The sequence below is a fragment of the Dipodomys spectabilis genome, unplaced genomic scaffold (assembly GCF_019054845.1).
Source record: "Dipodomys spectabilis isolate Male_0828 unplaced genomic scaffold, ASM1905484v1 ptg000104l, whole genome shotgun sequence".
In the NCBI taxonomy this organism is placed as follows: Eukaryota; Metazoa; Chordata; class Mammalia; order Rodentia; family Heteromyidae; genus Dipodomys; species Dipodomys spectabilis.
Genome location: NW_024870781.1, coordinates 1,093,759 through 1,120,713, shown reverse-complemented (window position 1 = coordinate 1,120,713; position 26,955 = coordinate 1,093,759). Strand labels below are relative to the sequence as shown.

Genomic DNA, 26,955 nt, shown 5'->3' with positions numbered 1-26,955 from the left:
AATAGCCTTGAGCAAAAGCAGCTCAGGGACAGTACCCAGCTCCCGAGTGTAAGTCCCAGGACCAAGAAAAAAAAAGAGAAAAAAGTCAATTGTAAAGAGTCAGTCGATTTTCTTTTTTTATGTTTACATCTTTATTATTAAAAATAAAACCTAAAAAACCTAAAGAAGGACACATTTTCCTATAAAGTGTTTTTTCCTTTTCTCTTTTTTCCTTTTACAGTGCACACATGAGTGTGTGTGTGTGTGTGTATGTGTGTTTGTGTGTGTAGTGTATATTAGGGGTTATACTGTGGGTCTTGAGCTCTTGCTTGGCTTTTTCTGCTCAAATCTGGCATTCTACCACTTGAGACACACCTCTACTCCTGACTTTTTGCTGGTTACTTGTAGATAAGAGTCTTAAGGTTGGAAATGAACTTTACAACTTGGGGGCGGGGGAGGATTTGAGGGGTTGGAGGAAAAGGATAGTACGAGAAAAACAAAGGAGGGGGTAACAATGCTCAACAAGAAATGTATTTATCACCTTACTGATGTAACTGTAACCCCGCTGTACGGCATCTTTATAAGAAAATAAAATTTAAAAAAAGAGTCTTAAGGACTTTTCTGCCCAGGCTGGCTTCATACTTTAATTCTCAGACTCTTGACTAGCTGGGATTATTGGCATGAGCCCCTAGTGTCCAGCTATTTGTGCCTCATTTTTACCTTTTCAACATTTCCTTGTTGGCAGCATTGCTTTGTAAATAATAACTAATGGTACTTTAAAATTTTGGTAAGGAAAGGAGAGAGTAGAAAATGTTTCATTCACTTTTATTGTCTAAAACTATTAGCCACAAATAGCATTATCTGAGCCCAGAACCTTTGGGGAGCAGGGATGTTGCTCAGTGGTAGAGTACTTGCCTAGCTGGAGGGAGACCATGGATTCTATCCCTAGCATCACATTAAAAAAGAGACCCTCTGGGATAAGACTATTTGAATTGAGAATTACAGTCATCAAATTGGTGGGTCCTTTCCCATACCAGGTGGCCAGTGGATGCCCCAGCTAGGTTTCCGCTATTCCCAGGGTAGTTTTGGTAGAGGAAGTCCTCACCTTGGTTTACCAATGAAGTCTGCAGAGAACTCTCTCCCCTGGTATGCCGATTGTCTAATTGTCTTTTGAACTTGCCCTGCAGAAATTATCCTTTGAGAGGATGGACCATCTGCGTCAGCTACAGAGCATCATCCAGGCCACATCTCGCGAGATCATGTGGATCAATGACTGCGAGGAGGAAGAACTACTGTATGATTGGAGTGACAAGAATACCAACATTGCTCAGAAACAGGAGGCCTTCTCTGTAAGCTGTTCCAGTTGTTGTAGGCATTTGCCGCCGGTCTTGGGGGCAAAACCCTTGGGGGTTTTGAGGGGGGGAGATATGAGTGGCCTTTTAATAATTTAACTGGCCACTTGTAATTCAGTCTGGGTAAAAAAAAAACATTCCTTTCTCAGAGCTGGCTAGTACATGTAAAGGACAGACACATTTTTCTCCTCTCTCTCTCTCTCTCTGTCTCTGTCTGTCTGTCTGTCTGTCTCTCTCTTTTGTTGATCAAGGGGCTTGAACTCTGGGCCTGAGTGCTGTCCCTCAGCTCTTTAGCCCAAGGCTAGGGCTCTATCACTTGAGCCACAGTGCCGCTTCTGGTTTTCTGGTGGTTTATTGGAGATGAGAGTTTCACGGCCTTTCCTACTTGGGCTGACTTTGAACAGCAATCTTCAGACTCAGCCTCCTCTGTAGCTAGGATTACAGGTATGAGCCACCAGTGCCTGGCTATCTCTTCTCTTTTTTAAATGCTGGTACTGGGGCTTGAACTTAGGGCCTTGTGCACTCTTACTTGGCTTTTTAGCTCAAGACTATCACTCTACCACTTGAGCCACCTTTCTACTTCCCTTACCTCTCCTTTTTTAAAAAGAGGGCCTCTCTCTCTGTTGCCCAGGCTAATCTCCAATTTCTGTACTTAAGTGAACCTTCTGCCTCAATGTCTTGAGTATCTGGGATTAAAAACACACATCATGGGCTGGGAAGGTGGCTCAGTGGTAGAGCGCTTGTCTTGCATGCATGAGGCCCTGGGTTCGATTCTCTGACACCACATAAGCAAAAAGAAAAAAAGCCAGAAGTGGTGCTGTGGCTCAAGAGGTAGAGCTAGCCTGGAAGTGAAGAGCTGAGGGACAGCGCCCAGGCCCAGAGTTCAGGCCCATGACCGGTCCCCTCACCAAAAAAAAAACCACCACCAACAACAAAAAACACACATCATTGCACTGGGCTAAATAACTTTTTTTCCCAAGTACATTGTTAAATATCCCAGAAGAATGATTCCTTAGGGAGTGTGAGATTAATTTACTCAGGTAACCTAGAGTAGAGTAGAACTGTAGAATGGTAGATGAAAACATGGAATTAGGAATCAGAACCAGATGAACATCTATAATTCAAAAATTATAGGCTCATGCCTATAATCCTAGCTTTTCAGGAGGTCATCTGAGGATCTTGGTTCAAAGACAGTCTGGGCAAGACAGTTTGTGTGACTCTTTATCTCCAATTAACCACCAGAAAAAGGCAAAAAGAAAAAGAAAAGTTGGAAGTGGACCTGTACTCAAGTAGTAGAGTGCTAGCCCTGAGCAAAAACCTCAAAGACAGCACCCAGATCCTGAGTTCAAGCCCAGGACTGGCGTGTGTATATGCATGCGCGCGCGTGCGCACGCACACACACACACACACACACACACACACACAAATCTGACATTTAATGTACTCTAAATTCTGGAACTTCACGAGTGCTGACATGATACCCTATGTGGAAAATTCCACACTAGACCTCATGTGACAGGTGGCATTTAAACATACTGGGGCTCATCCCCAAGATATCTCATCATATATATTCAAATGTTCTAAAATATGAAAACAAAAATACCCCAAATCTGAAACAGTCCTGGTCCCAGCATTTTCAATAAGGTATCTTCACTGAGCCAGCTCTCATACTTTGCATGAACTGTCTTGGACTGGCCATTTTATTGATCTGTGGGCAGATGTCCTGTCTGATCCCAAATATGCTTTCCAGCCTTAAAATTGCTGTGACTCTTCACCCTGGTACTACTAAACAAATACATTATATTAAATATGCTATGACAAATAAAACATGAGTCTTTGATGTTGTTCATTTCTAAAATGCAATGTTTTCTCCAAATAATGTGGCCAAAACCTAATGGGGACATGCTCTCAAGGGATTTTTTTTCTTTCTTTCTTTTTTAAGATTCGTATGAGTCAACTTGAAGCCAAGGAGAAAGAGCTCAACAAGCTGAAACAAGAAAGTGACCAACTTGTTCTCAATCAGCATCCAGCTTCAGACAAAATTGAGGTAAGTGTCATGGAATGTTTAATTTTTTTTTTAGGAGTTGGGAAATTTTCATAAAGTAAGACTTTTTTAGATGAATGGCTTCTCCATTTTAAACTGTGCCAGCTTTATTTTCTAGTTTGGGGTCAACAGCCTAGGTTGGGAATTGATATCTTTTTTTTTTTTTTTTTTTTTTTTTGGTAAAAACCAGATAAAAATATTTTAGACTACTGGGCCTTATTGGTCTCTTTCAGAAAGGGAAAGCTCCCATTGTGTGACAGAAGCACCCAGAGACACATGAATGATTGAATTGTGTTCCAGTAAAACTTTATTTACAAATAATAGTAGTGGGCCTAATGTGGCTCTTAGGAATCAGTTTGCTGACTTCTGTGGATTCTACTCTAGGCTGACATTAGGTGATAGCATTGGTATGGCCATATTGCTTCTTTTTTTGTGCCTGTGCTAGGGCTTGACCTCAGGGCTAGAATGCTCTCTCCCTTAACTTTTTCCCTTCAAGGCTGGCCCTACCACTTGATCCGCAGTTCACTTCCAGCTTTTTGCCAGTTAATTGGAGATAGAGTCTCACAGACTTTTCTGTGCAGGCTAGTTTTTAACCTCAATCCTCAGCTCTCAGCCTCTTTCATAGCTATAGCTAGGATTACAGGCATGAGCTACCAGCACCCAGCCCGTATATTTTCTTAAGTGAAAATATCCGTGTGAGTTGATAAGAGTCACTGTCATAAGCTCCAACAGCCTTCTGTATGGGTATATAAGATTATACCCATAATCTTATACCTGTGTAGAAACAAATGTGGCAAAAGGACCCTTACCCCAATGCTGTCCCAGTGGGGACTCTGTTGATTGGTCTGCATTGGTCTACATTTTGACCAATGGTCCTCATGGTTGCTATTGTAAAAACTAGAGATTTAATTTCTCCCACCTTATAACTTCTCCTTGGGGAAATTCTATTATTACTCTTAGACAAAAGATTTCTCCACTTTGAATCAGCTTAAAGGCATTTTATGATGGCTTCTATCGGGCACACAGGTCTATCCCAGAACACACTGGGATAGACCTTTGTACACTGAGTGAGAATGGGCAGCTGACACTTTCTTGTTTCAGGCATACATGGACACTCTGCAGACACAATGGAGCTGGATTCTGCAGATCACCAAGTGCATTGATATTCATCTCAAAGAAAATGCCACCTACTTTCAGGTTTGCATACCTGTTGTATAAATCTTACTTATTGGTTTTGATTTTGAGGAACTTAGATTTGTAAACTGGTCCCAGTCAGTAACTCAGTCTCATGCTTCACATACAAAAATACTTTGTGCTCTCAAGTTTTCCTTTAATCATGTAATCCAGGATAGGCACGATAGTCCTTGAAGCAGAACTTCTAAATGCTTGAGTTAGTTAACTTCCTGTCACCAGAGCAAAATACCCTGAGATAATTAACTTATAAAGAAAGAAAGGTCCTTTTGAGCCACAGCTTTGGTGGTTCTAGTCCATGATTGCTGCGCTATTACTTTAGGCTTGTGAAGAGGTGGCACATTATGGTAGAAGCATTGGACAGGAAAGATCCATTTAATTTTTACCAGCCAGGGAACAAAGGGAAGAAGAAGAAGGGACCGAGGTTCTGTAATCCCCTTCGAGGGTCCTCTCCCAATGATCTAATAAAGGTCTCCCCTAGGGCCTATACTCCCAATGGTTTCACCACCTCCCAGCAGTACCACTTGGAAACCCTACCTTCTACACATGAGCCTTGGGAATACATTCATGATCCAAAGTATGATAATGATTTTGGTTATTAAATGACTTCTTATTGACATGGGATTGTGTTCATCTCCTAACAGTTTTTTGAAGAGGCTCAGTCTACTGAAGCCTATCTGAAGGGCCTTCAGGATTCCATCAGGAAGAAGTACCCCTGTGACAAGAACATGCCCTTGCAGCACCTGCTGGAGCAGATCAAGGAGCTGGAGGTACTTACTACCTACTTCCAGACCTTAGCAGCCACCCCTAGGGGAAGATTAACGCATCTCCACACACAGCCATTGGTGTCACTGTATGGTACATACTTAGGATCCAAGTCAACATTTCTTTTCATCCTCCAATAGTTTTCTTTAAAACAAAATTCTTTGCACAACCAACAACTGTTGATAAGGACCTCTGTTTCAGTATCTAGATAACTTGCTGAAAATAAAAAATGCAAGAATACCAATAGCTTGAAAAAAAATAAACTTAATGTTTTATCCACATGGCTTTCCACACAAACATATTCTTTCCCTCAGACTTAATTCAAGGCCACGTAGCTTCTAGAGGCTTATCATGGAAAGTTCTCATATTCCCTGCTGAGGAATTTGTGGCTTATTACATTCAGCTACTGCAAGGACAGCGTATTTCATTTGTAACATCTTCTGATCTGCATCATTGTCCTTTGAAGGGTTCTGAAATCCACAGAGAATCTGTGTTAATCAGATTTGATTTGCAATTGTAGAAAGAACGGGAGAAAATCCTTGAGTATAAGCGGCAAGTACAGAACTTGGTAAACAAGTCCAAGAAGATTGTGCAGCTGAAACCAAGGAACCCAGACTACAGGAGCAATAAACCCATCATTCTCAGGGCTCTCTGTGACTACAAACAGGACCAGGTGTGTACTTGGTTATTCAGATGCGTATCAAAGTTGTCCTCTTTACACGAAAGATTGTCAGTCTAAAGAAGTAGTGTAAGAACATTTTAATTTCCTACTGTAGTGATCAATATGAAGTAAATATGCATGGATATTGAAATGTATAAACAATAATGCTTCTTGTATCAGGTTACAAAGTCATAGTTATATATTGAAAAGCGCGCGCGTGTGTGTGTGTGTGTGTGTGTGTGTGTGTGTGTGTGTGTGTGTGATGCTGGGGATTCCTATCCTCTATCTAGGCAAGTGCTCTGTCATTGAGCTATATTCCAAGCCGCTAAGTAGCCATTTTAAGAAGCTATATAGATGCTGGACTTAATTTATAAACAAAACTGTTTATAGATACTGGAGTTTTATTTACTTATTTTCTGGAGACTAGTACTAGCATATTTCCATTTTGTTCTAAAATTTTCAGAGGAAGTGATACAGTGATTCTCCCTCCCCATAATCAAAGTCTAATATATAAAACACGAATTCCCAGAAATAGATGCATGATAGGGTGAGGTTTTGCTTTCCAAAAGGATTTCCTTCTGTCCAGGTAGATCCCCCCAGGCGACCTTCAGAAAGTCATTTTATCTAATTCGCTTACAGCATAGCTGACTTTATAGACACACCCTGTAGGTTCCAGTGTATTATTTAAAACATCAGTATTATTTAGCATCTGCTGGAGGTGTGACTCAGTAGTAGAGTGCCACTAGCAAGTGCAAGGCCTTGAGTTCAAACTGCAGTATCACCAAAAAAAAAAAAAATCCATATTATGAGGTTTTGTAGTGATTAGCTTCTCTAAGGGAGAAAAATAAGAACTTTACCAGCTTGCATGCTTTCATCTTTGTTTCTTTGAGAAAAAAGATAAACATGTCCACTTAGAAATAAAGCCAAATCATGGAGCTGTTTACCTTGTAGAAAATTGTGCACAAAGGGGATGAATGCATTCTGAAAGACAACAATGAGCGCAGCAAGTGGTACGTGACAGGACCTGGAGGCGTGGACATGCTTGTTCCTTCTGTGGGACTCATCATTCCTCCTCCCAACCCACTGGCCGTGGACCTCTCTTGCAAGTAAGTTGTGGACAGTCCTAAAAGCTGTGGCCTTAATGCAAATGACAGATAGGAGGGTAGGTTAGTCAGAAAGAAACTTAAGCAAACACTTCCTTACTATAATCACTTTCCATAGAGAACCCTTCTGAAGGTCATGTTTACTTTGGCACTTTCATTTTGAAAACAGTATGATTATGCTTGGAAGATCATAATCAGCCAGCCAAGTGTCTGTGGCTCATGACTGTAATCCTAGCTGCTTAGTAGGCTGAGATTGGATGATTCTAGTTCAAAGCCAGCCCAGGCAGACAAATCCAAGAGACTCTTTTATCTCCAGTTAACCAGCAAAAGTCAGAAGTTGATATGTGGCTCAAGTAGCAGAGTGCCAGCCTTGAGAAAAAAACCAAGTAAGGGCAGAAGCCTCTGAGTTCAAGCCCCAGTACTGGCACAATAAAAATAATAAAGAAAGAAAAAATAATGCGTTGCCATGTAGGAGGTTAGAGTGAATAGAACTTGGGGCTGGGAAGGGGGCTCAGTGGTAGAGTGCTTGCCTTGCAATGCATGAGGCCCTGGGTTTGATTCTTCAGCACCACATAAGCAGAAAAAGCTGGAAGTGGGGCTGAGGCTCAAGTGGTAGAGCGCTAGTCGACAGCTGAAGAGCTGAGGGACAGCGCCCAGGCCCAGAGTTCAAGCCTCACAACTGGAAAAAAAAAAAAAAAGAACTTATCATGCACTTGGAGTTTCTTCCTTCTTAGAAAGTTGGTCATTTTACAAGTAGCTATAAATGTAAGTTGCTTTCAATACCATTATTTGTTCATTGATAGGGAGAACATTCTTTTTTTAATAGATTTTTTAAAAAAATTGCTTAGTGTAGAAACACAGAGTAGGGACAGAGATATGATGAGTTCTTATGTCCCCATAATCAGACTTTCAGTGTTGTAGACACATAATTCATCTCCACTGCTGCATTAGACATTTGTCAATAAAAATGTTGCTATAGGGCTGGGAAGGTAGCTCAGAGCACTTGCCTTGCATGCTTGAGGCCCTGGGTTCGATTCCTCAGCACCACATAAGCAGAAAAAAAAAGCCAGAAGTGGCACTGTGGCTCAAGTGGTAGAGCACTAGCCTTGAGCTGAAGAGCTGAGGGAAAGTGCCCAGGCCCAGAGTTCATGCCCCACAACTGCCCCCACCCAGAAAAAAAAAATGTTGCTATAGCTTGGCAATGGAGGCTCATGCCTGTAATCCTAGCTACTCAAGAGGCTGAGATTTGAGTATCACTGTTCAAAGCCAGCCTGGGCAAGAAAGTCTGTGAGACTCTTTATCTCCAGTAAACTACTGGGGAAAAAAAGCCAGAGGAGGAGCTTCCCAAGTGGTAGAGTGTTAGCCTTGGGCAAAAGAAGCTCAAGCACAATGCCCAGGCCCTGAGTTTAAGTCCCAGGATACTCTCTCTCACACACATACACACACAAACAATTGTTGCTGATAAACAACACATCAATAACAAAAATAATACTGCATGTCTCAAGCAAAATGATTTGAATAACCTATACTAGTGCAGATAAGATGCTGGCTGTATTTTTGGAGAGTAGATTAGTACCAATGTTGAAAGTTTGGAAAATTATACACAGACCTTTTACTTCATAAGGGATCATTTTAGGTTTTTGTGCAGCTGCATAGAGAAGTATAAAAGTCTGACTCCAGACTACTTTCCCTTTGTGCATCTCAGGATTGAGCAATACTATGAAGCCATCTTGGCTCTGTGGAACCAGCTCTACATCAACATGAAGAGTCTGGTGTCTTGGCATTATTGCATGATCGACATTGAGAAAATCAGGGCCATGACTATTGCCAAGGTATGTTGTGGGGAGCGCGTCTGCTTGGAGGGCTTGCCGTGCTGCTGATGGGAAGACCTCATCAGACACTGGGTCTTTGCCATCTTATCAAGTGAGGCCACTCAGCCTTCCACATAGTTATGATCTGTCTAATAGAACAAGAGTGGGGGTAGGAGTGTAGCCCAATGGTAGAGCACTAAATTAGAATGTGGAAGGGCCTGGATTTGATCCCTAGCCCTGTAAAAAAACAGGAAGAGGGACTTGGCATATGGTTGGCTGGGAGACAAACAGAAACATCTAATGAAGTGAACTGACAAGCCAAAAGCAAAAAAAAAAAAAAAAAAAAGCAAAGTGGGCCTACAGTGTTCTGGCACCTAGTCTTCTTTGAGTTCATGAAAAATTAGGTATTAAGTGATTCCCTGGATACCGTAGGCAAAGGCTGATGGAATTCTTGAAAGAATACTGAAAGTATTAGTTACTCTAGATCAGATGTGATCTGAAGAATCCTTGGTGGTTAGTGGGATGGTGACAAAAAAAGTCAAATGAAGAGAGGTGTACAGAATGAGTATCTTTAGGGGCCTCTCCTAAGCCTGTCTTCTTTGTAGCCAAAGCTTTGCTGTGCTCTACTCTATACTTGGGACTTCTGACTAAATAATTTTGTTTAAAGAAAAAGTATTCTGTAGAGTAAAAAAAAAAAAAAAAGACAGTCCACTGCTGTGGTTTGTAGGAACAGTAATGGAACTCTAAAAGACTTTTCAATACAGTCCGAAGACAAGATTTGCCTCAAGCTCCATCTAGTGGAGGCATTTTTCAGTGGGGATGCTCAGAAAGGGCAAATCACGTCTTAACTTTCTCTGCCTGACTTCTAGCTGAAAACGATGCGGCAGGAGGATTACATGAAGACCATAGCTGACCTTGAGCTCCATTACCAAGAATTCATCAGAAACAGCCAAGGCTCCGAGATGTTTGGAGATGACGACAAGCGGAAGATGCAGTCTCAGTTCACCGATGCTCAGAAGCATTACCAGACCCTGGTCATCCAGCTCCCCGGCCACCCCCAGCACCAGACAGGTGAGCTACATGGATGATTTGGAAAAGAGAGCCATTTGTATAAAACTAGCTTTAGAGGGCTGGGAAGGTGGCTCAGTGGTAGAGTGCTTGCCTTGCATGCCTGAGGCCTTGGGTTTGATTCCTCAGCACCATATAAGCAAAAAAGAAAAAAGCCGGAAGTGGCGCTGTGGCTCAAGTGGTAGAGCTCTAGCCTTGAGCTGAAGAGCTGAGGGACAGCGCCCAGGCCCAGAGTTCAGGCCCCACAACTGGACCCCAAAAAAAAAAAAAAAAACTAGCTTTAGAACATTTCTTCAAACATTCTATCACAGTCATGTTTTATATTGTTAAAACAAAAAGCCTGAAATGGGGTAATTAGTAAAGCAAAGAGGTTTGTTTGGCTCACAGTTATGGTGCCTGGAAAGTGCAAACAGCATGGTCTCTGGTGAGAGATCTCTGAGTGCAACACAATTCAGTGTAGAAGCATAAAGGGGAAAATAGCACATAGCCAGCCAAGTACATGAAGTATCTCGTTTTAGAGATAATCACTCACTCTCCTGAGAACCAACCTAGTCTCAAGGGACTGAATCCAGCTGGTGCCAGTGGCTCATGCCTGTAATCCTAGCTACTTAGGAGACTGAGATCTGAGAATTGAGTGAGGATCAAAGCTAGCCCAGGTATGAAAAGTCTGTGAGACTCCTATCTCCAATTAACTACCCAAAAGCTGTTAGTAGAGCTATGGCTCAAGTAGTAGAGCACTAGCCTTGAGCAAAAAGGCTGAAGGATAGTGCCCAGGCCCTGACTTCAAGCCCAGGACCAACACATACATACATACACACGCAGACACAGAGACAACCCTTTCTCAAAAAATGGCCATTTTTGCTGGCTAAGAATAATCTCATACTCTCAAAAAGTGCCCCATAATCTCATCAACTTTCCTGAGGTTCCACCTCTTAGAGGTTTTAACTTAGAGACCAGTTCCAACACATGAAGGTGGTAGGGAAGCCTTCCCCATACCATAGCATGTCTTTAAGCTGGTTGAGAACCTCAGCAATCACTTGTGAATCATTCTGTATGCTCTGTTGGAAAAGAAAGCAAGCTCTTTCATTAGCTATCTGGCCTTTAATTTTGTGTGTGTGTGTGTGTGTGTGTGTGTGTGTGTGTGTGTGTGTGTGTGTGTGTGTGTGTGTGTGTGTGTGTGTGTGTGTGTGTGTGTGTGGCGTGTGCTCCAGTACTCAGGGCCTTGCACTCTTGTATGGCTTTTGCCCTCTTGGCTAGCACTTTACCCTTCGGGCCACATGTCTATGTCTGATAGGTTGAAAAAAAACATCCATACGCCAAATTTCTAGCATTAGATCTAATGAAACGGGCATACCTGTATGCAGAATGTAGGTTTGTTTGAGGTCTAGCACCCTGTGAGCTAGGAATTTCTGACATTTGTGGTCTTAAACTCATTTTTACAGTAACCAAGACAGAAATCACACATGTTGGTACCTGCCAAGATGTCAATCATAATAAAGTCATTGAGACCAATAGAGAAAATGACAAGCAAGAAACATGGTTGCTGATGGAGCTCCAGAAGATTCGCAGACAGATGGAGCATTGTGAGGGTCGGATGTCTCTCAGAAACCTCCTGCTGACAGATCAAGCCTCTACACACCACATCACAGTGAAAATAAATGAGCTCAAGGTAGGTACACACAAATCCTTGGCCTGAATTCACATTTACTTTTAGACTCATCTGCAAATGAAAACAAAAATAAGACCAACAAGACCTCCATTTGCATGTTGACTGGCAAGTATATTGGTTTGTTTTTTGTTGCTACAGTAGGGACAAAGGACAATTATGATCCTAAGAATCACACAGCAGAGTATTGGTCACCAATAGCATTCAGCCTTAAAAGGAATTCTTCTAATTGCAACTGTATGAATGAACCTGGAGGACATTATGCTAAGTGACATAGACCAGATGATTTCATGATCTCATGATCTGCATGATCTCATTTGTGTGGAATCTAAGAGTCCAACTCACAGAAATAGTGATTACCAAGATGAGGCCTGGGAGGAAATGGAGAGCTGTAGGTCAGAGTGTAAAACAACCAGTTATGTAGGCTAAGTCTAAACACCTAGTGTATAGCAGAAAAGTAGTAGATTATATTATTGTGTCTCTTGAAAATTTGCGAAGAGCTAGATTTAGGTGCTATTAACATACACACATGCACAAAAGTAACCATGGAAGGTTGATGTTTCACGTATGTATATCAAAACAGCATCTTGTACACCTTAAATACATGTGATAAAAACCAGTTTTAGCCAGTGACTCACACTTGTAAACTGAGTTATTCAGGAGGCTGAGATTTGAGGATCATGGGTCAGAGTCATCCTGGGCAAACAAATCTGTGATACTCTTATCTCCAATTAACCAGCAAAAAAACATGGAGATTTGGCTCAAAGGGTAGAGTGCTAGCCAAGAGGGCAAAAGCCATACGAGAGTACAAGGCCCTGAGTACTGATGCATACACACACACACACACACACACACACACACACACACACACACACACACACACACAATTAAAGGCCAGATAGCTAATGAAAGAGTTTGCTTTCTTTTCCAACAGAGCATACAGAATGATTCACAGGCAATTGCTGAGGTTCTCAACCAGCTTAAAGATATGCTTGCTAACTTCAGAGGTTCCGAAAAATACTGCTACCTACAGAATGAGGTGTTTGGACTGTTTCAGAAGCTGGAAAATATCAATGGTGTTTCAGATGGTTACTTAAATAGGTAAGCACAGCTAAAGTAATCACAGATTTTGCTTTCCTAATGCTCCAGTCTTGACAGGCTTCTGTGCCAGTTCTGCTCTGCTCATTGAACCTTGTGTCATACTGTGCTGATTTCCCCAGACAATTGCTTTTATTCTTCTATGGTTTAGAAAGAACATCCTCCGCCAAGGATGTTAATTCCACTATTCTGAAATCTTAGAACTGTTTCTATGAAGCTTAGACCTCAGGTATACTGTAGGACCAGAATTTGAATTTCTTTAGGGAATATAGAAGGGTAGTCTGAATGAAGAGGACAGGGACGGCGGGGGTTGGGGTGGGGGAACTGCTTTCACAGACTGTAGAATAGGCAAAATAAATTTCATCTGCTTAGCATGGTTCTTGTTTATGAATAGTGCCAAGAGACAAATGGTCACAATCTACAGCATCTCAAGTTTTATCTGCCTTTCATGCTCTTCCCAGCTTGTGCTCAGTAAGAGCCCTTCTCCAGGCTATTCTCCAAACAGAAGACATGTTAAAGGTCTATGAAGCCAGGCTTACTGAAGAGGAAACCGTCTGCCTGGATCTGGATAAAGTAGAGGCTTACCGCTGTGGACTGAAGGTAACTCCATTGGTTGGACCAATGGCCCTGTGTACAGAAAGTACAAAAATCTCATCAAGCTGTTATGAGTGGATTTCTTTTTCTTTTTCTTGGCTGTTGTTTATTTATTTTTCCAAAGACATTTGTTTTCTTAGAACAGCTCTAGATTCACAGGAAAATTGGCGAGATGTTACAAGGTCCAAATATACTGCACCTTGTTTCTCCTATTATTAACACCTAACATTTGTGTGGTATGTTTAATAGGATTAATAAGTCCACATCATTTTATTAGTGTGAGCTAACTGGTGCTTTATTCATATTTCTCCTCAGTCTCATTAGTTTTGAGGATTACTGACTTTCATTGGCCACACGTAGTTGATGTTAGTCTTGTCTTTCTACTTCCTGTCTCCTGAACAATATGGAAGTTAACTGGGGTGGAGGGTTATTTTGGGGGTGTGTGGAGTTGAGCTGATTTCGTCCTTAAGGGACTTCTCAGAGCCTTTTATAGGTTAAGAGACTTTATAATTACTCAGGAATGGAATGTAGCAGTTAGCACATCTCAGTCTAGTACATATGTTGGATCCTTCTATAATGGAGTAGCACAGAGAATTATGTCACTGGAACAAATAATGGAAAATTGCAATTCAGTACATACGTTTTTCTGGGTTGACAATAATAAAAGATACGCATATTCTGAATATTTTAAAGCCTTTCATGGATTGTTTTGGTTTTTTTTTTTGAAGTGCTGGAGATTGAACCCAGGGCCTATGCATACTGAGCATGTGCTCTATCACTGAATCATATTTCCAGCCCCCCCCCAATTAAAAAAATTAGTGACTTGGGTTTAATTGAGCCTTTGTAAAGCGAAGCCTTGAGGTTGATCCTCAGGGCACAAGCACATGGTTGTGTGCATGCGTGCATGCACGTGCATGTGTGCACACACACAAAGCAGTGACTTGTACTGTAGCATATAGTGGAAGAAAGGACTAATCTGTGTGTGCTTATGTTTTCCTGTTGACTCTTACAGAAAATAAAAAATGACTTGAACTTGAAGAAATCGCTGCTGGCCACCATGAAGACAGAGCTACAGAAAGCCCAGCAGATCCATTCACAGTCTTCTCAGCAGTATCCGCTCTATGATCTAGACCTGGGAAAGTTCAATGAGAAAGTCATACAGCTGTCAGATCGCTGGCAGAAAATAGATAAACAGATAGACTTCAGGTGTGTGCCAACTTCCTTACCCATTCTTATCCCATCTGGTGGATCGAGGATCATGAAAATGTCACTTTGTCAAGGGGCTATACAAAAAATACTGACTTAGATTATGTAGAAGTTAAGCCGAGTAGATGCTTGTTTCAAGCTTGCCTACAGACTGTGTTGGGAAGAACACAGCATGGGAGCTCTCCAGGATGTTTAGAAACATAGAAGACACTTCACAAGCACTTTTATGCCCTATAAACTTTTATTATGACTTATTATTAGGAAGTAGGAGCTGCTGAGTGTTGTCCAAAAATGTATGAAAACTGCATCTTAGAAGAAATCTTTACATAAAACAAGGCTCTTTTAAAGATAAAGTCTTTATGGAAATACTAACACACTATACAATTCATTCACATAAAGTAGACAGTTAAGTGAATTTTATGTATATCTGTATTTACTTATTGCTGAGCTGGAACCCAGAGCCTCTCACATGCTAGCCAGGCCCTCCATCGGTCACACTCCAGTCCTATCTGATATGAAATTTGAACATTTTCATCATCCCCAAAGAAACCCCCATGCCCTGCAGATACCCCTTCCTTCCCCCCTTACTCCCCAGCCCTAGGCAGTCACCAGTCTACTTTGGGTCTCTTGAGAGTTGCCTATTTGAGATATTTCATGTAAATATTATTTCAAATAAATACACTAGATGGCATTTTAATAATGGTTCATTTTATATATTATAGTATTCCCAGAGTTCATGCTGTTGAAACATATTTCAGCTCTTTTTTTGTAAATCTTTTTTTAACTTAAATTTAATTGTTCTTATAAAGGTGATATACAGAGGGGTTACAGTTATATAAGTCAACTAAAGAATACATTTCTTTTTGGACAGTGTCACTCATCTTTTGCTCTCTATAGGTTTCCCTCCCCCATCCCCACCCACAAGTTGTATTTTCAACATAGTGTCTAGTGAGTACCACTGCTGCATGTCCACCCTTTGTCTTCCATTTCTGTGCCACTCTTACTCTCCCCAAAACAGAAAAATGAACAAACAAGACAAAAGAAAACAAAAACAACAAAGAAAAAAAAATTCCTGTTTCATTTCCTGGAATGCATTATTTATTTATTTTTCCATCTCTTTTTAATGAGTGGATAGTATTCTGTTGCTTAGCTATAACAAATTTCACGAATCCTTTCACCAGTCAGTGGATATTTGGAAAAAATGATGCTGTGATTATTGATGGGTAAGTTAAAGCATAGGCACACGTTTTCAGTTCTCATTGGTATATACCAAGTGGAATTTCTGGGTGATTCAATATGTTACATATTTTAGAAACTAATAACAATGCTTAATAGTTGTATTGCTTTTTCCTCAGATTATGGGACCTGGAGAAACAGATTAAGCAACTGAGGAATTATCGTGATAATTATCAGAGTTTCTGTAAGTGGCTGTATGATGCCAAGCGCCGCCAGGATTCCTTAGAGTCCATGAAGTTTGGAGACTCCAATACAGTCATGCGGTTTTTGAATGAGCAGAAGGTATAAGCCAACTTGTCCTTCTATAACTGTTTTGAGTTTAATTGTGCATTTACTGCATTTTCCTCTGGTTTTTATTGTCGTTCCTTGGTTCTAAATGATGTGTATTTCATATTATGCAATACCTTGCAAATGCTTAAAGTATACCTAGAGGAAAAGAGTCTCTGGTATTTAGGAAGGTATGCTATAAATATCCTAGTGCTGTATTAAAGGTTCACTTTTGTAATCCTAGCTACTCAGAGACTGAGAGCTGAAGACCAAGGTTTGAAGCCATCCTGGGAAGAAAAATCTGTGAGACAAATTATCTTTAAATAACCAGCAACAAGCTGAGAATGGAACTGTGATTCAAGTGATAAGAGTGTTAACCTTGAGCTGAGAATGGAACTGTGATTCAAGTGATAAGAGTGTTAACCTTGAGCTAAAAACCCAAGTGAGAGCACAAGACCCTGAATTGAAGCCCCAGTACTGGTACCAAAAAAAGAAAATAATGTAATTATGAAAATAGAAACAATGTAGTATGCTGTTCATATTATACTAAAGTATCATTTTGTTTTGTTTTGTGCTAGTCCTGGGGCTTGAACTCAGGGTCTGGGTCCTTTCCCTGAGCTGTTTTGCTCAAGGCTAGCACTCTACCTCTTGAGCCATAGCTCCATGTCTTGCTTTTTGGTGTTTAATTGGAGATAAAAAGTCTCATGGAGTTTCCTGTGTTGGTTGGCTTCAAACCACAATCCTCAGATTTCAGCCTCTTGAGTAACTAGGATTATAGGCGTGAACCACTGGTGCCTGGCTCTGTATCAAAATGTCTTTATAAATTGAGATGATAAGGGCACATGCATGTATCCCACCACTTGGAGACAAGAGGACTGAAAATTTGGGACCAGCCTGGGCTATATACAAGCTCCTAGTTCAAAATAATAATAAAAATAAAGTAAAGTAAAAGTTGAGGTGAGATGACCAGAAGAACAGCAGTGACTTGAAAATAGCCCCTTAACGGGAGTAATGAATCAGAGAGTCTTCTTCTCTTGCTAAATGACAGAAAATATGTTCTTCTCCTAAGCTGTAACTGAAAATACAAAGACAGTACATGTAGTAGTAAACCAAAGAAGGAAAAATAACCATCGTAAAGGAGTAGCATGACATTAAAAGATAGTTGCATAACATTTGTAAATATTTTCTCCTTTATATAGAACTTGCACAATGAAATATCTGGCAAACGAGACAAATCAGAAGAAGTACAAAAAATTGCTGAACTTTGTGCAAATTCAATTAAGGTATGTTGGTTTCATTGAGTGTTGGTGTTTCAAGCCTAGCACTAGTAGTTCATACCTGAAATCCTAGCTACTTGGGAGGTGAAGATCAGGAAGACTATAGTTCAAGACCAGCCCAGACAAATCTAGGTCATGTAGCTAGGTATAAAGGTATGTATATTTTTTATCTCAGCTAGCAGAGAGGCCAGGGAGGCCAGCTGTGGGCAAAAATACAAGACCATTCCTCAAAAATAACTAAAACAAAAAAGGGATGGTACGTAGCTGAAGTGATATAGATCAGAGATAGAACACTGACCAAATATGCACAAGACCCTGGGTTTGAACCCCATTACACACACACACACACACACACACACACACACACACACACACACACACACACACACACACACACACACACACACACACACACACACACACACAGCTATATAGCGGTGTATACACACGTGTTTTTTTTTTAAACTTGTTTTTTTCCTGCAGGATTATGAACTCCAGTTGGCATCCTACACTTCAGGACTAGAAACTCTGCTGAACATACCTATCAAGAGAACCATGGTTCAGTCCCCATCTGGGGTGATTCTTCAAGAGGTATATATGTCATTTCATAACTCTTAGCATCTGCCCTTCTGCCTTTCTATTCCCTGTTTCCTGTCTTACTCTCTATTACCTTGAATTCATCCCTGGTACAGACAGTCCACTTGTAAAGTTTAAGAGCAGGCAGGTTAGGCTACCTCCAGCTTAACATACTCAAACATAATACATTTAAAGAAATGTTCAGTAAAATCTGAGTGTGCTATTTGAGCCTTTGTAGAAATTGGATTTAAATTTCTGGCTATGGAGAGGGAGAAGTGGAAGTCATATAGTAGATTTCTGAAAGACAATTTCTCGCCAAAGATAATTGGAGAGTCACCCATCAGGGTGTTTAAGGGAAAAATCGTGGGGTGACAAGGGTAGGATGCATATTTTGGGGGCCTTTGTTTTGCTGGACTTCTGGGTTTTTGGAACTGGTACACATGATGAGAGAATTTTCCCTTTGCATAATGTCAGCTCATTATTTTAAAAAACAAAATTGGTTAACTTGCACAGAACTTTTTAAAATGAAATATACACATGTTTTCTTCTTTTCTCAAAGGCTGCAGACATTCATGCTCGGTACATAGAGCTACTTACAAGGTCTGGAGATTATTATAGATTCTTAAGTGAGATGCTGAAGAGTCTGGAGGATCTAAAGGTAATTGTTTTCTTGGAGTTCTTCATTACATAGAAAATCACAGATCTAATTGCCTTTCTTCTAAACATTCACATAATACACTGTGCTTGTGAGTTTGGAATTACTTCTGTGTTCTAGTATTAATACTGGAAATGGACTTAGGAAATACTTGCAAAATTGTAGCCACTTTACCACAACTCAGTAGTTTCATTTGGTGTTTGGTAAAGGAATTGGCTTTATTTCTTCGTAAACTTTTGGATAAGCATACCCTGAGCTAGTTGGATATAAATCTTTCATGCCAAGTGACTAATTTTATTCTTCCCTTTTAATACTGGAATTGATTTTTATATGGAAACTTACCTTGTACCTTGAAATAAAATGAACAGCATGTTAGATATTATAAACTTTTGAATCCTAAAAGAAATTACCTCATTGTGTGTGTGTGTGTGTGTGTGTGTGTGTGTGTGTGTGTGCATGTGTGTGTGTGTGTGTGTGTGTGTGTGAGAGAGAGAGAGAGAGAGAGAGAGAGAGAGAGAGAGAGCGTGGAAGATGTACACTTGTTTGGAAAGAGGAAAGTGCTGTTTCTTTCTTGTGATGTAAGGTGCTTTTCTTTTAACATAGTTTCTGATTTCATATCCACAGCTAAAAAATACCAAGATTGAAGTTTTGGAAGAGGAACTCAGACTGGCCCGAGATGCCAACTCAGAAAATTGTAATAAGAACAAATTCTTGGATCAGAACCTGCAGAAATACCAGGCAGAGTGTTCCCAGTTCAAAGCAAAGCTTGTGAGCTTGGAGGAACTGAAGAGACAAGCTGAGCTGGACGGAAAGTCAGCAAAACAAAATCTAGACAAGTGCTATGCCCAAATAAAAGAGCTCAATGAGAAAATCACCCGACTGACGTATGAGATTGAAGATGAAAAGCGAAGAAGAAAGACTGTAGAGGACAGATTTGACCAGCAAAAGAATGATTATGACCAGCTGCAGAAAGCAAGGCAGTGTGAAAAGGAGAACCTCGGCTGGCAGAAATTAGAGTCTGAGAAAGCCATCAAGGAGAAGGAGTATGAGATAGAAAGGTTGAGGGTTCTGCTGCAGGAAGAAGGTGCCCGGAAGAGAGAATATGAAAATGAGCTGGCAAAGGTAAGAAACCACTATAATGAGGAGATGAGTAATTTAAGGAACAAGTATGAAACAGAAATTAACATTACGAAGACTACCATCAAGGAGATATCTATGCAGAAAGAGGATGATTCCAAAAATCTTAGAAACCAGCTTGATAGACTCTCAAGGGAGAACCGAGATCTGAAAGATGAGATTGTCAGGCTCAATGACAGCATCCTGCAGGCCACTGAGCAGCGAAGGCGGGCTGAAGAAAATGTTCTTCAGCAAAAAGCCTGTGGCTCTGAGATCATGCAGAAGAAGCAACATCTGGAGATTGAACTGAAGCAGGTCATCCAGCAGCGCTCAGAGGACAATGCAAGACATAAGCAGTCTCTGGAGGAAGCTGCTAAGACTATTCAGGACAAAAATAAAGAAATCGAAAGACTCAAAGCTGAGTTTCAGGAGGAGGCCAAACGCCGTTGGGAATACGAAAATGAACTGAGTAAGGTAAGAAACAGTTACGATGAGGAGATCATTAGCTTAAAAAACCAGTTTGAGACTGAGATCAACATCACCAAGACCACCATCCACCAGCTCACCATGCAAAAGGAAGAAGATACCAGTGGCTACCGAGCTCAGATAGACAATCTCACCAGAGAAAACAGGAATTTAGCTGAAGAGATTAAGAGGCTAAAAAGCACCTTAGCTCAGACCACTGAGAATTTAAGGAGAGTTGAAGAAAATGTCCAACAGCAAAAGGCCACTGGCTCGGAGGTGATTCAGAGGAAACAGCAATTGGAGATTGAGCTGAGACAGGTAACTCAGATGCGGACCGAAGAGAGCATGAGATACAAGCAATCCCTTGATGATGCTGCCAAGACAATCCAGGATAAGAATAAGGAGATAGAAAGGCTAAAGCAACTGGTGGAAAAAGAAACTAATGAACGGAAGAGCCTGGAAGATGAGAATGCGAAATTACAAAGGGTCCAGTATGACCTGCAGAAAGCCAACAGTAATGCAACTGAGACTATAAGTAAGCTGAAAGTTCAGGAGCAGGAACTGACTCGCCTGAGGATAGACTATGAAAGGGTCTCCCAGGAGAGGACTGTGAAGGATCAGGACATCACACGCTTCCAGAGCTCTCTGAAGGAACTGCAGTTGCAGAAGCAGAAAGTGGAGGAGGAGCTGAATCGGCTGAAGAGGACAGCCTGCGAAGACTCTTCCAAGAGGAAGAAGCTAGAGGATGAACTGGAAGGCATGAGGAGGTCTTTGAAAGAGCAAGCCATCAAAATCACCAATCTGACCCAGCAGCTGGAGCAGGCGTCCATTGTTAAGAAAAGGAGTGAGGATGACCTCCGGCAGCAGAGGGATGTGCTGGATGGACATGTGAGGGATAAGCAGAGGACCCAGGAAGAGCTGAGGATACTCTCCTCAGAAGTGGAGGCCTTGAGGCGACAGCTGGTCCAGGAGCAAGAAAACGTGAAGCAGGCTCACTTGAGGAATGAACACTTCCAAAAGGCCATAGAAGATAAGAGCAGAAGTCTTAATGAAAGCAAGATAGAAATCGAGAGGCTGCAGTCTCTTACAGAAAACCTGACAAAGGAGCACTTGATGTTGGAGGAAGAACTACGAAATCTGAGACTGGAATATGATGACCTGCGAAGGGGCCGCAGTGAAGCAGATAGTGATAAGAACGCCACCATCTCTGAATTAAGAACCCAACTGCAGATCAGCAACAACCGTACCCTGGAACTGCAGGGGCTGATTAATGATTTACAGAGAGAGAGGGAAAATTTGAGACAGGAAATTGAGAAATTCCAAAAGCAGGCTTTAGAGGTATTCACAAATATTTGATCACAGCTTCACTGTTTTCTCAGTTGACCCTGTTACCATCTGATCTGGAAAGTCTAATTTTCCTTTTTGTTGCTCAACTACTTCCTGTCATAAACCTAGAAAAATGCTTTTTGTCATTTTAGTGCTCTTTGCCCTTTTTTCCTGTCACTGCATGAAATGTCAGTTTGTGTGGAACCTGTTTGGCCTCGCTTGTAAGAACTTTAGCATGTGTGTAACATTTCAGATCACTTCATCTGAATGTTCCTTGCTCAGAATGGAAGAAATTAGCTACCTAGTTTCTTCAAGATAGCTTTTGGCTAGGGATATAGTTCTGTGGTAGAGTGTCCTTAGCGTGCACGAGGTACTGAGTTCAATCTCTAGCACCAAAAAATTAAAGTAACCAAATGAAGTAGCAAGTAGTTTTTATTGGGTGATCTAGGATGTATGTGTGTGCATGTGCACGCCAGTACCACTACTAGGGGTTTGAACTTAGAGCCTTGAGCTTTTGCTTGGCTTTTTCACTCAAGGCTAGAGCTCTACCACTTAAGTTATATCTCTACTTCCAGCTTTTTTCTGGTTCATTGGAAATAAGAGTCTTAGACTTTTCCTGCCCTAAGTTGGCTTTGAATTGCAGTCTTCAGATCTCAGCCTTGTGAGTAGCTAGGATTACAGGTGTGAGCCACTGGGCATCCCTGTAGGATGTACATTTCAAATTTGGATTTTCCTCAAGGGAGAGCCATAAGCATTTCTCTATAAAATTTTTTAAATCACCATTTCTGTCTTGCATAGATGATTTTCTGCACGTATTATCTTGTTCTTTCTGATCATGATCCTAATACTTTTTCTGACCTTTCTTCTTTTAACCCATAATTTAAAAACTAACTTCTTGTAACTTCTAATACATTTGCTCTCCATAGACAATATTTGTGTGGGGCTGGGAAGGTACCTGTATATATCTCCCTATTTGTATTCTTTTATTAAACATGTCACTATGGCTGTGACAGTTGAGATGGAGCTTTAGTAGGGATGATACCTTAGAAGAAAATCTGTAGTTTTCAAACCATAATTATTGTTTAAAAATAAGACAAGTCTACAGCTTCTCTTAGTTCCTTTTTTGGGAAACCCAGAAAACAGTAAGTATGAAGCCATGTATCACAGTGGTAACATATATTTACATAATTTTTTGATGAATTTATAAGATAGCAAGCCAACTGTTCAGGGAAGGCACAGAAAGGAAAACCAAGTAAACAACTTTAAATGAAGTTACATTATGATACTATTATAAGATCATAACATTGTTTTTTTCCCATTTCTTTCTTCTTAAATTCTAGGCATCTAATAGGATTCAGGAATCCAAGAGTCAATGTACTCAGGTGGTTCAGGAGAGAGAGAGTCTTCTGGTAAAAATCAAAGTCCTAGAGCAAGACAAGGCCAGGCTGCAGCGGCTGGAGGATGAGCTGAATCGTGCAAAGGCCACCCTGGAGGCAGAAAGCAGGGTGAAACAGCGCCTGGAGTGTGAAAAACAGCAGATCCAGAATGACCTGAACCAGTGGAAAACTCAGTATTCTCGAAAGGAGGAGGCAATTAGGAAGATAGAGTCAGAAAGAGAAAAGAGTGAGAGAGAGAAGAACAGCCTGAGGAGTGAGATTGAAAGACTCCAAGCAGAGATCAAGAGGATTGAGGAGAGATGCAGAAGAAAGCTGGAGGATTCCAGCAGGGAGACACAGTCACAGCTGGAAAATGAGCGCTGCCGACTTCAGAGGGAGATCGATAAGCTCAGACAGCGCCCCTACGGGTCCCATCGGGAGACCCAGACTGAATATGAATGGACTGTTGATTCCTCCAAGCTGGTGTTTGATGGACTAAGGAAGAAAGTGACCGCGATGCAACTCTATGAGTGCCAGCTGATTGACAAGACAACTTTGGACAAACTATTGAAGGGGAAGAAGTCAGTGGAAGAAGTGGCTTCTGAAATCCAGCCTTTCCTGCGTGGTGCAGGTGCTATTGCTGGTGCTTCTGCTTCCCCCAAGGAAAAATACTCTTTGGTAGAGGCCAAGAGGAAGAAATTCATCACCCCAGAATCTACAGTCATGCTTCTGGAGGCCCAGGCAGCTACAGGTGGTATCATTGATCCCCATCGGAATGAGAAACTCACCGTTGACAATGCCATAGCTCGGGATCTCATTGACTTTGATGACCGCCAGCAAATCTATACAGCAGAAAAAGCAATCACTGGTTTCGATGATCCCTTTTCAGGCAAGACAGTATCTGTTTCAGAAGCTATCAAGAAAAATTTGATTGACAGAGAAACTGGTATGCGCCTGCTGGAAGCCCAGCTTGCTTCAGGTGGTGTAGTAGACCCTGTGAATAGTGTCTTCTTGCCAAAAGATGTCGCCTTGGCTCGTGGGCTGATTGACAGAGATTTGTATCGTTCCCTGAATGATCCTCGAGATAGTCAGAAGAACTTTGTGGATCCAGTCACCAAAAAGAAAGTCAGTTACATACAGCTGAGGGAACGGTGCAGAATTGAACCCCACACAGGTCTGCTCTTGCTGTCAGTGCAGAAGAGAAGCATGTCCTTCCAGGGAATCAGACAACCCGTGACCGTTACTGAGCTGGTCAATTCTGGTATACTGAGACCATCCACTGTAAATGAACTGGAATCAGGTCAGATTTCTTATGATGAGGTGGGAGAGAGAATTAAGGACTTCCTCCAGGGTTCAAGCTGTATAGCAGGCATATACAATGAGACCACAAAACAGAAGCTTGGCATTTATGAGGCCATGAAAATTGGCTTAGTTCGACCTGGTACTGCTCTGGAATTGCTAGAAGCCCAGGCAGCTACTGGTTTTATAGTGGATCCTGTTAGCAACTTGAGGTTACCTGTGGAGGAAGCCTATAAAAGAGGCCTGGTAGGCATTGAGTTTAAAGAGAAGCTCCTGTCTGCAGAACGAGCTGTCACTGGTTATAATGATCCTGAAACTGGAAACATCATCTCTTTATTCCAAGCTATGAACAAGGAGCTTATTGAAAAGGGTCATGGCATTCGCTTACTGGAAGCTCAGATTGCCACTGGTGGAATCATTGACCCAAAGGAGAGCCATCGTTTACCTGTTGACATGGCCTATAAGAGGGGCTATTTTAATGAAGAGCTCAGTGAGATTCTCTCAGATCCAAGTGATGATACTAAAGGATTTTTTGATCCCAACACTGAAGAAAATCTTACCTATCTGCAACTAAAAGAAAGATGTATTAAGGATGAGGATACTGGCCTATGTCTTCTGCCTCTGAAGGAAAAGAAGAAACAAGTGCAGACATCACAAAAGAATACCCTCAGGAAGCGAAGAGTGGTCATAGTTGATCCAGAAACCAATAAGGAGATGTCTGTTCAGGAGGCCTACAAGAAAGGACTTATTGATTATGAGACCTTTAGAGAACTGTGTGAGCAGGAGTGTGAATGGGAAGAAATAACCATCACAGGGTCAGATGGGTCTACCAGGGTGGTCCTGGTAGATAGGAAGACAGGCAGTCAATACGATATTCAAGATGCTATTGACAAGGGCCTTGTTGATAGGAAGTTCTTTGATCAGTACCGATCAGGCAGCCTTAGCCTCACTCAGTTTGCTGACATGATCTCCTTGAAAAATGGTGTGGGCAATAGTAGTGGCATGAGCAGTAGTGTCAACGATGATGTTTTTAGCAGCTCCCGACATGAATCAGTAAGTAAAATTTCCACCATCTCCAGTGTCCGGAATCTAACCATCAGGAGCAGCTCTCTTTCTGATCCCCTGGAGGAATCAAGCCCCATTGCAGCCATCTTTGACACTGAAAACCTGGAGAAAATCTCAATCACAGAAGGTATAGAGAGGGGCATTGTTGATAGCATCACTGGTCAGAGGCTTCTGGAAGCTCAGGCCTGCACAGGTGGCATCATCCATCCTACCACTGGGCAGAAGCTATCACTTCAGGATGCAGTCTCCCAGGGTCTCATTGACCAAGATATGGCCACGAGGCTGAAGCCTGCTCAGAAAGCCTTCATTGGATTTGAAGGTGTGAAGGGAAAGAAGAAAATGTCAGCAGCAGAGGCAGTGAAAGAAAAATGGCTTCCCTATGAGGCAGGCCAGCGCTTCCTGGAATTCCAGTTCCTCACTGGGGGCCTTGTCGACCCAGAGGTGCATGGGAGGATAAGTACCGAAGAAGCCATCAGAAAGGGGTTCATTGACGGCCGAGCAGCTCAGAGATTGCAAGACATCAGCAGCTATGCCAAAATCCTGACCTGCCCCAAAACCAAATTAAAAATATCCTACAAGGATGCAATGAATCGCTCCATGGTGGAAGATATCACTGGTTTGCGCCTTCTGGAAGCAGCATCTGTGTCCTCCAAGGGCTTACCTAGCCCATATAATATGTCTTCAGCCCCAGGCTCCCGCTCAGGGTCCCGCTCTGGGTCTCGTTCAGGCTCTCGCTCTGGTTCCCGAAGTGGGTCCCGAAGAGGAAGCTTTGATGCTACAGGGAATTCTTCCTACTCATATACCTACTCCTTTAGCACTAGCTCTATTGGGCACTAGTAGTCAGTGGGAAATTTTTGCTATACCTTGGATTCATCTGTTTCTACTTTATTAAATAACAACAACAAAAAAGAAAACCTGGTGCTTGCAGTATAATGATAGAACTTTATAGGCTTTAAACAAACCCATGGGTGCAATGAGTAGGGAAGGCAGTTCTGGTTTTTCTTCTTTCAGTTCATTTAGCTAGTGCAGCTAGTGTAGTGTAGATGAAGGGCTAATCTCTTGTAAGGATAGCACACATTGAATTTAGAATTCCTCTATTTTAGGTTTTTGATCTGTTCTTGAATCCCTTTTTGGCCTTTGAGGCACATTTCTATTCTTGGAGACAATAAATTGATCTTTGATATTTTAGTCAACATGCTGTTTCTCATCTAAATATTTACATTTTCTGTATTAGGTGAAAAATTGCACCCCCTCTCCTCACCCCCAACCCAAACTCCATGTACTTGGGCTTTAGTTTAAGAACATAGATTGTATAACCTGAATACTCTTTAATGTACTTGTTTGGTTTGGTTTTAATTTGCTCATGATAGCAGCAGTCTTTGCTTTTCTTTGGTCAAAGTTTTCTGTTTATTTTGCTTGTCATTTTCTATGTACTTAAAAAAAAGGTGTCTTTATGAAGTTTACTGTTCTAGCAATAAACTTTTGGACTTTGGAAGTTTTGTGCTTTGACTTAATAATGTTCATACATACTGCATTTAGCAGCTTTTTATCACAAACAGGTCTAAAGCCATTTATTTAAAGTCTAATAAGAAATACCATTAAAATATTTTATATTATTTTTTCCCCATACAGAGGGTTAAATTCAGTGCCTTGAGGTCTTATTCCACTTTTTTGTTCATGGCTGGCACTCCACTCTACCACTTGAACTGTACCTGCACTTTTTTTTTTGCTAGTCATCCATCTGGAGATGTTCTTATGG

At 41.4% G+C, this 26,955-nt stretch overlaps 1 protein-coding gene across 2 annotated transcripts in view; it reads left to right on the top strand.

Moving 5' to 3' along the window:
- The window catches only part of LOC122114033 (desmoplakin), a 52,505-nt gene extending 25,814 nt beyond the window's left edge, over positions 1-26,691 (top strand). The window contains exons 7-24 of one of the 2 annotated variants that reach the window (XM_042687144.1): positions 1,167-1,328; positions 3,274-3,378; positions 4,477-4,572; positions 5,211-5,336; positions 5,852-6,004; positions 6,944-7,098; positions 8,801-8,927; positions 9,776-9,977; positions 11,417-11,643; positions 12,575-12,741; positions 13,200-13,338; positions 14,345-14,538; positions 15,894-16,056; positions 17,241-17,324; positions 17,802-17,909; positions 18,454-18,552; positions 19,174-21,468; positions 22,797-26,691. In XM_042687144.1, coding sequence (XP_042543078.1) covers positions 1,167-1,328; positions 3,274-3,378; positions 4,477-4,572; positions 5,211-5,336; positions 5,852-6,004; positions 6,944-7,098; positions 8,801-8,927; positions 9,776-9,977; positions 11,417-11,643; positions 12,575-12,741; positions 13,200-13,338; positions 14,345-14,538; positions 15,894-16,056; positions 17,241-17,324; positions 17,802-17,909; positions 18,454-18,552; positions 19,174-21,468; positions 22,797-26,033 — 7,839 coding nt within the window. In that variant the 3' untranslated portion in view covers positions 26,034-26,691. The remainder of the gene's footprint in view (positions 1-1,166; positions 1,329-3,273; positions 3,379-4,476; positions 4,573-5,210; positions 5,337-5,851; positions 6,005-6,943; positions 7,099-8,800; positions 8,928-9,775; positions 9,978-11,416; positions 11,644-12,574; positions 12,742-13,199; positions 13,339-14,344; positions 14,539-15,893; positions 16,057-17,240; positions 17,325-17,801; positions 17,910-18,453; positions 18,553-19,173; positions 21,469-22,796) is intronic. The other variant, XM_042687145.1, reaches the window with a different exon arrangement.
- The last annotated feature ends 264 nt before the right edge of the window (positions 26,692-26,955 follow it).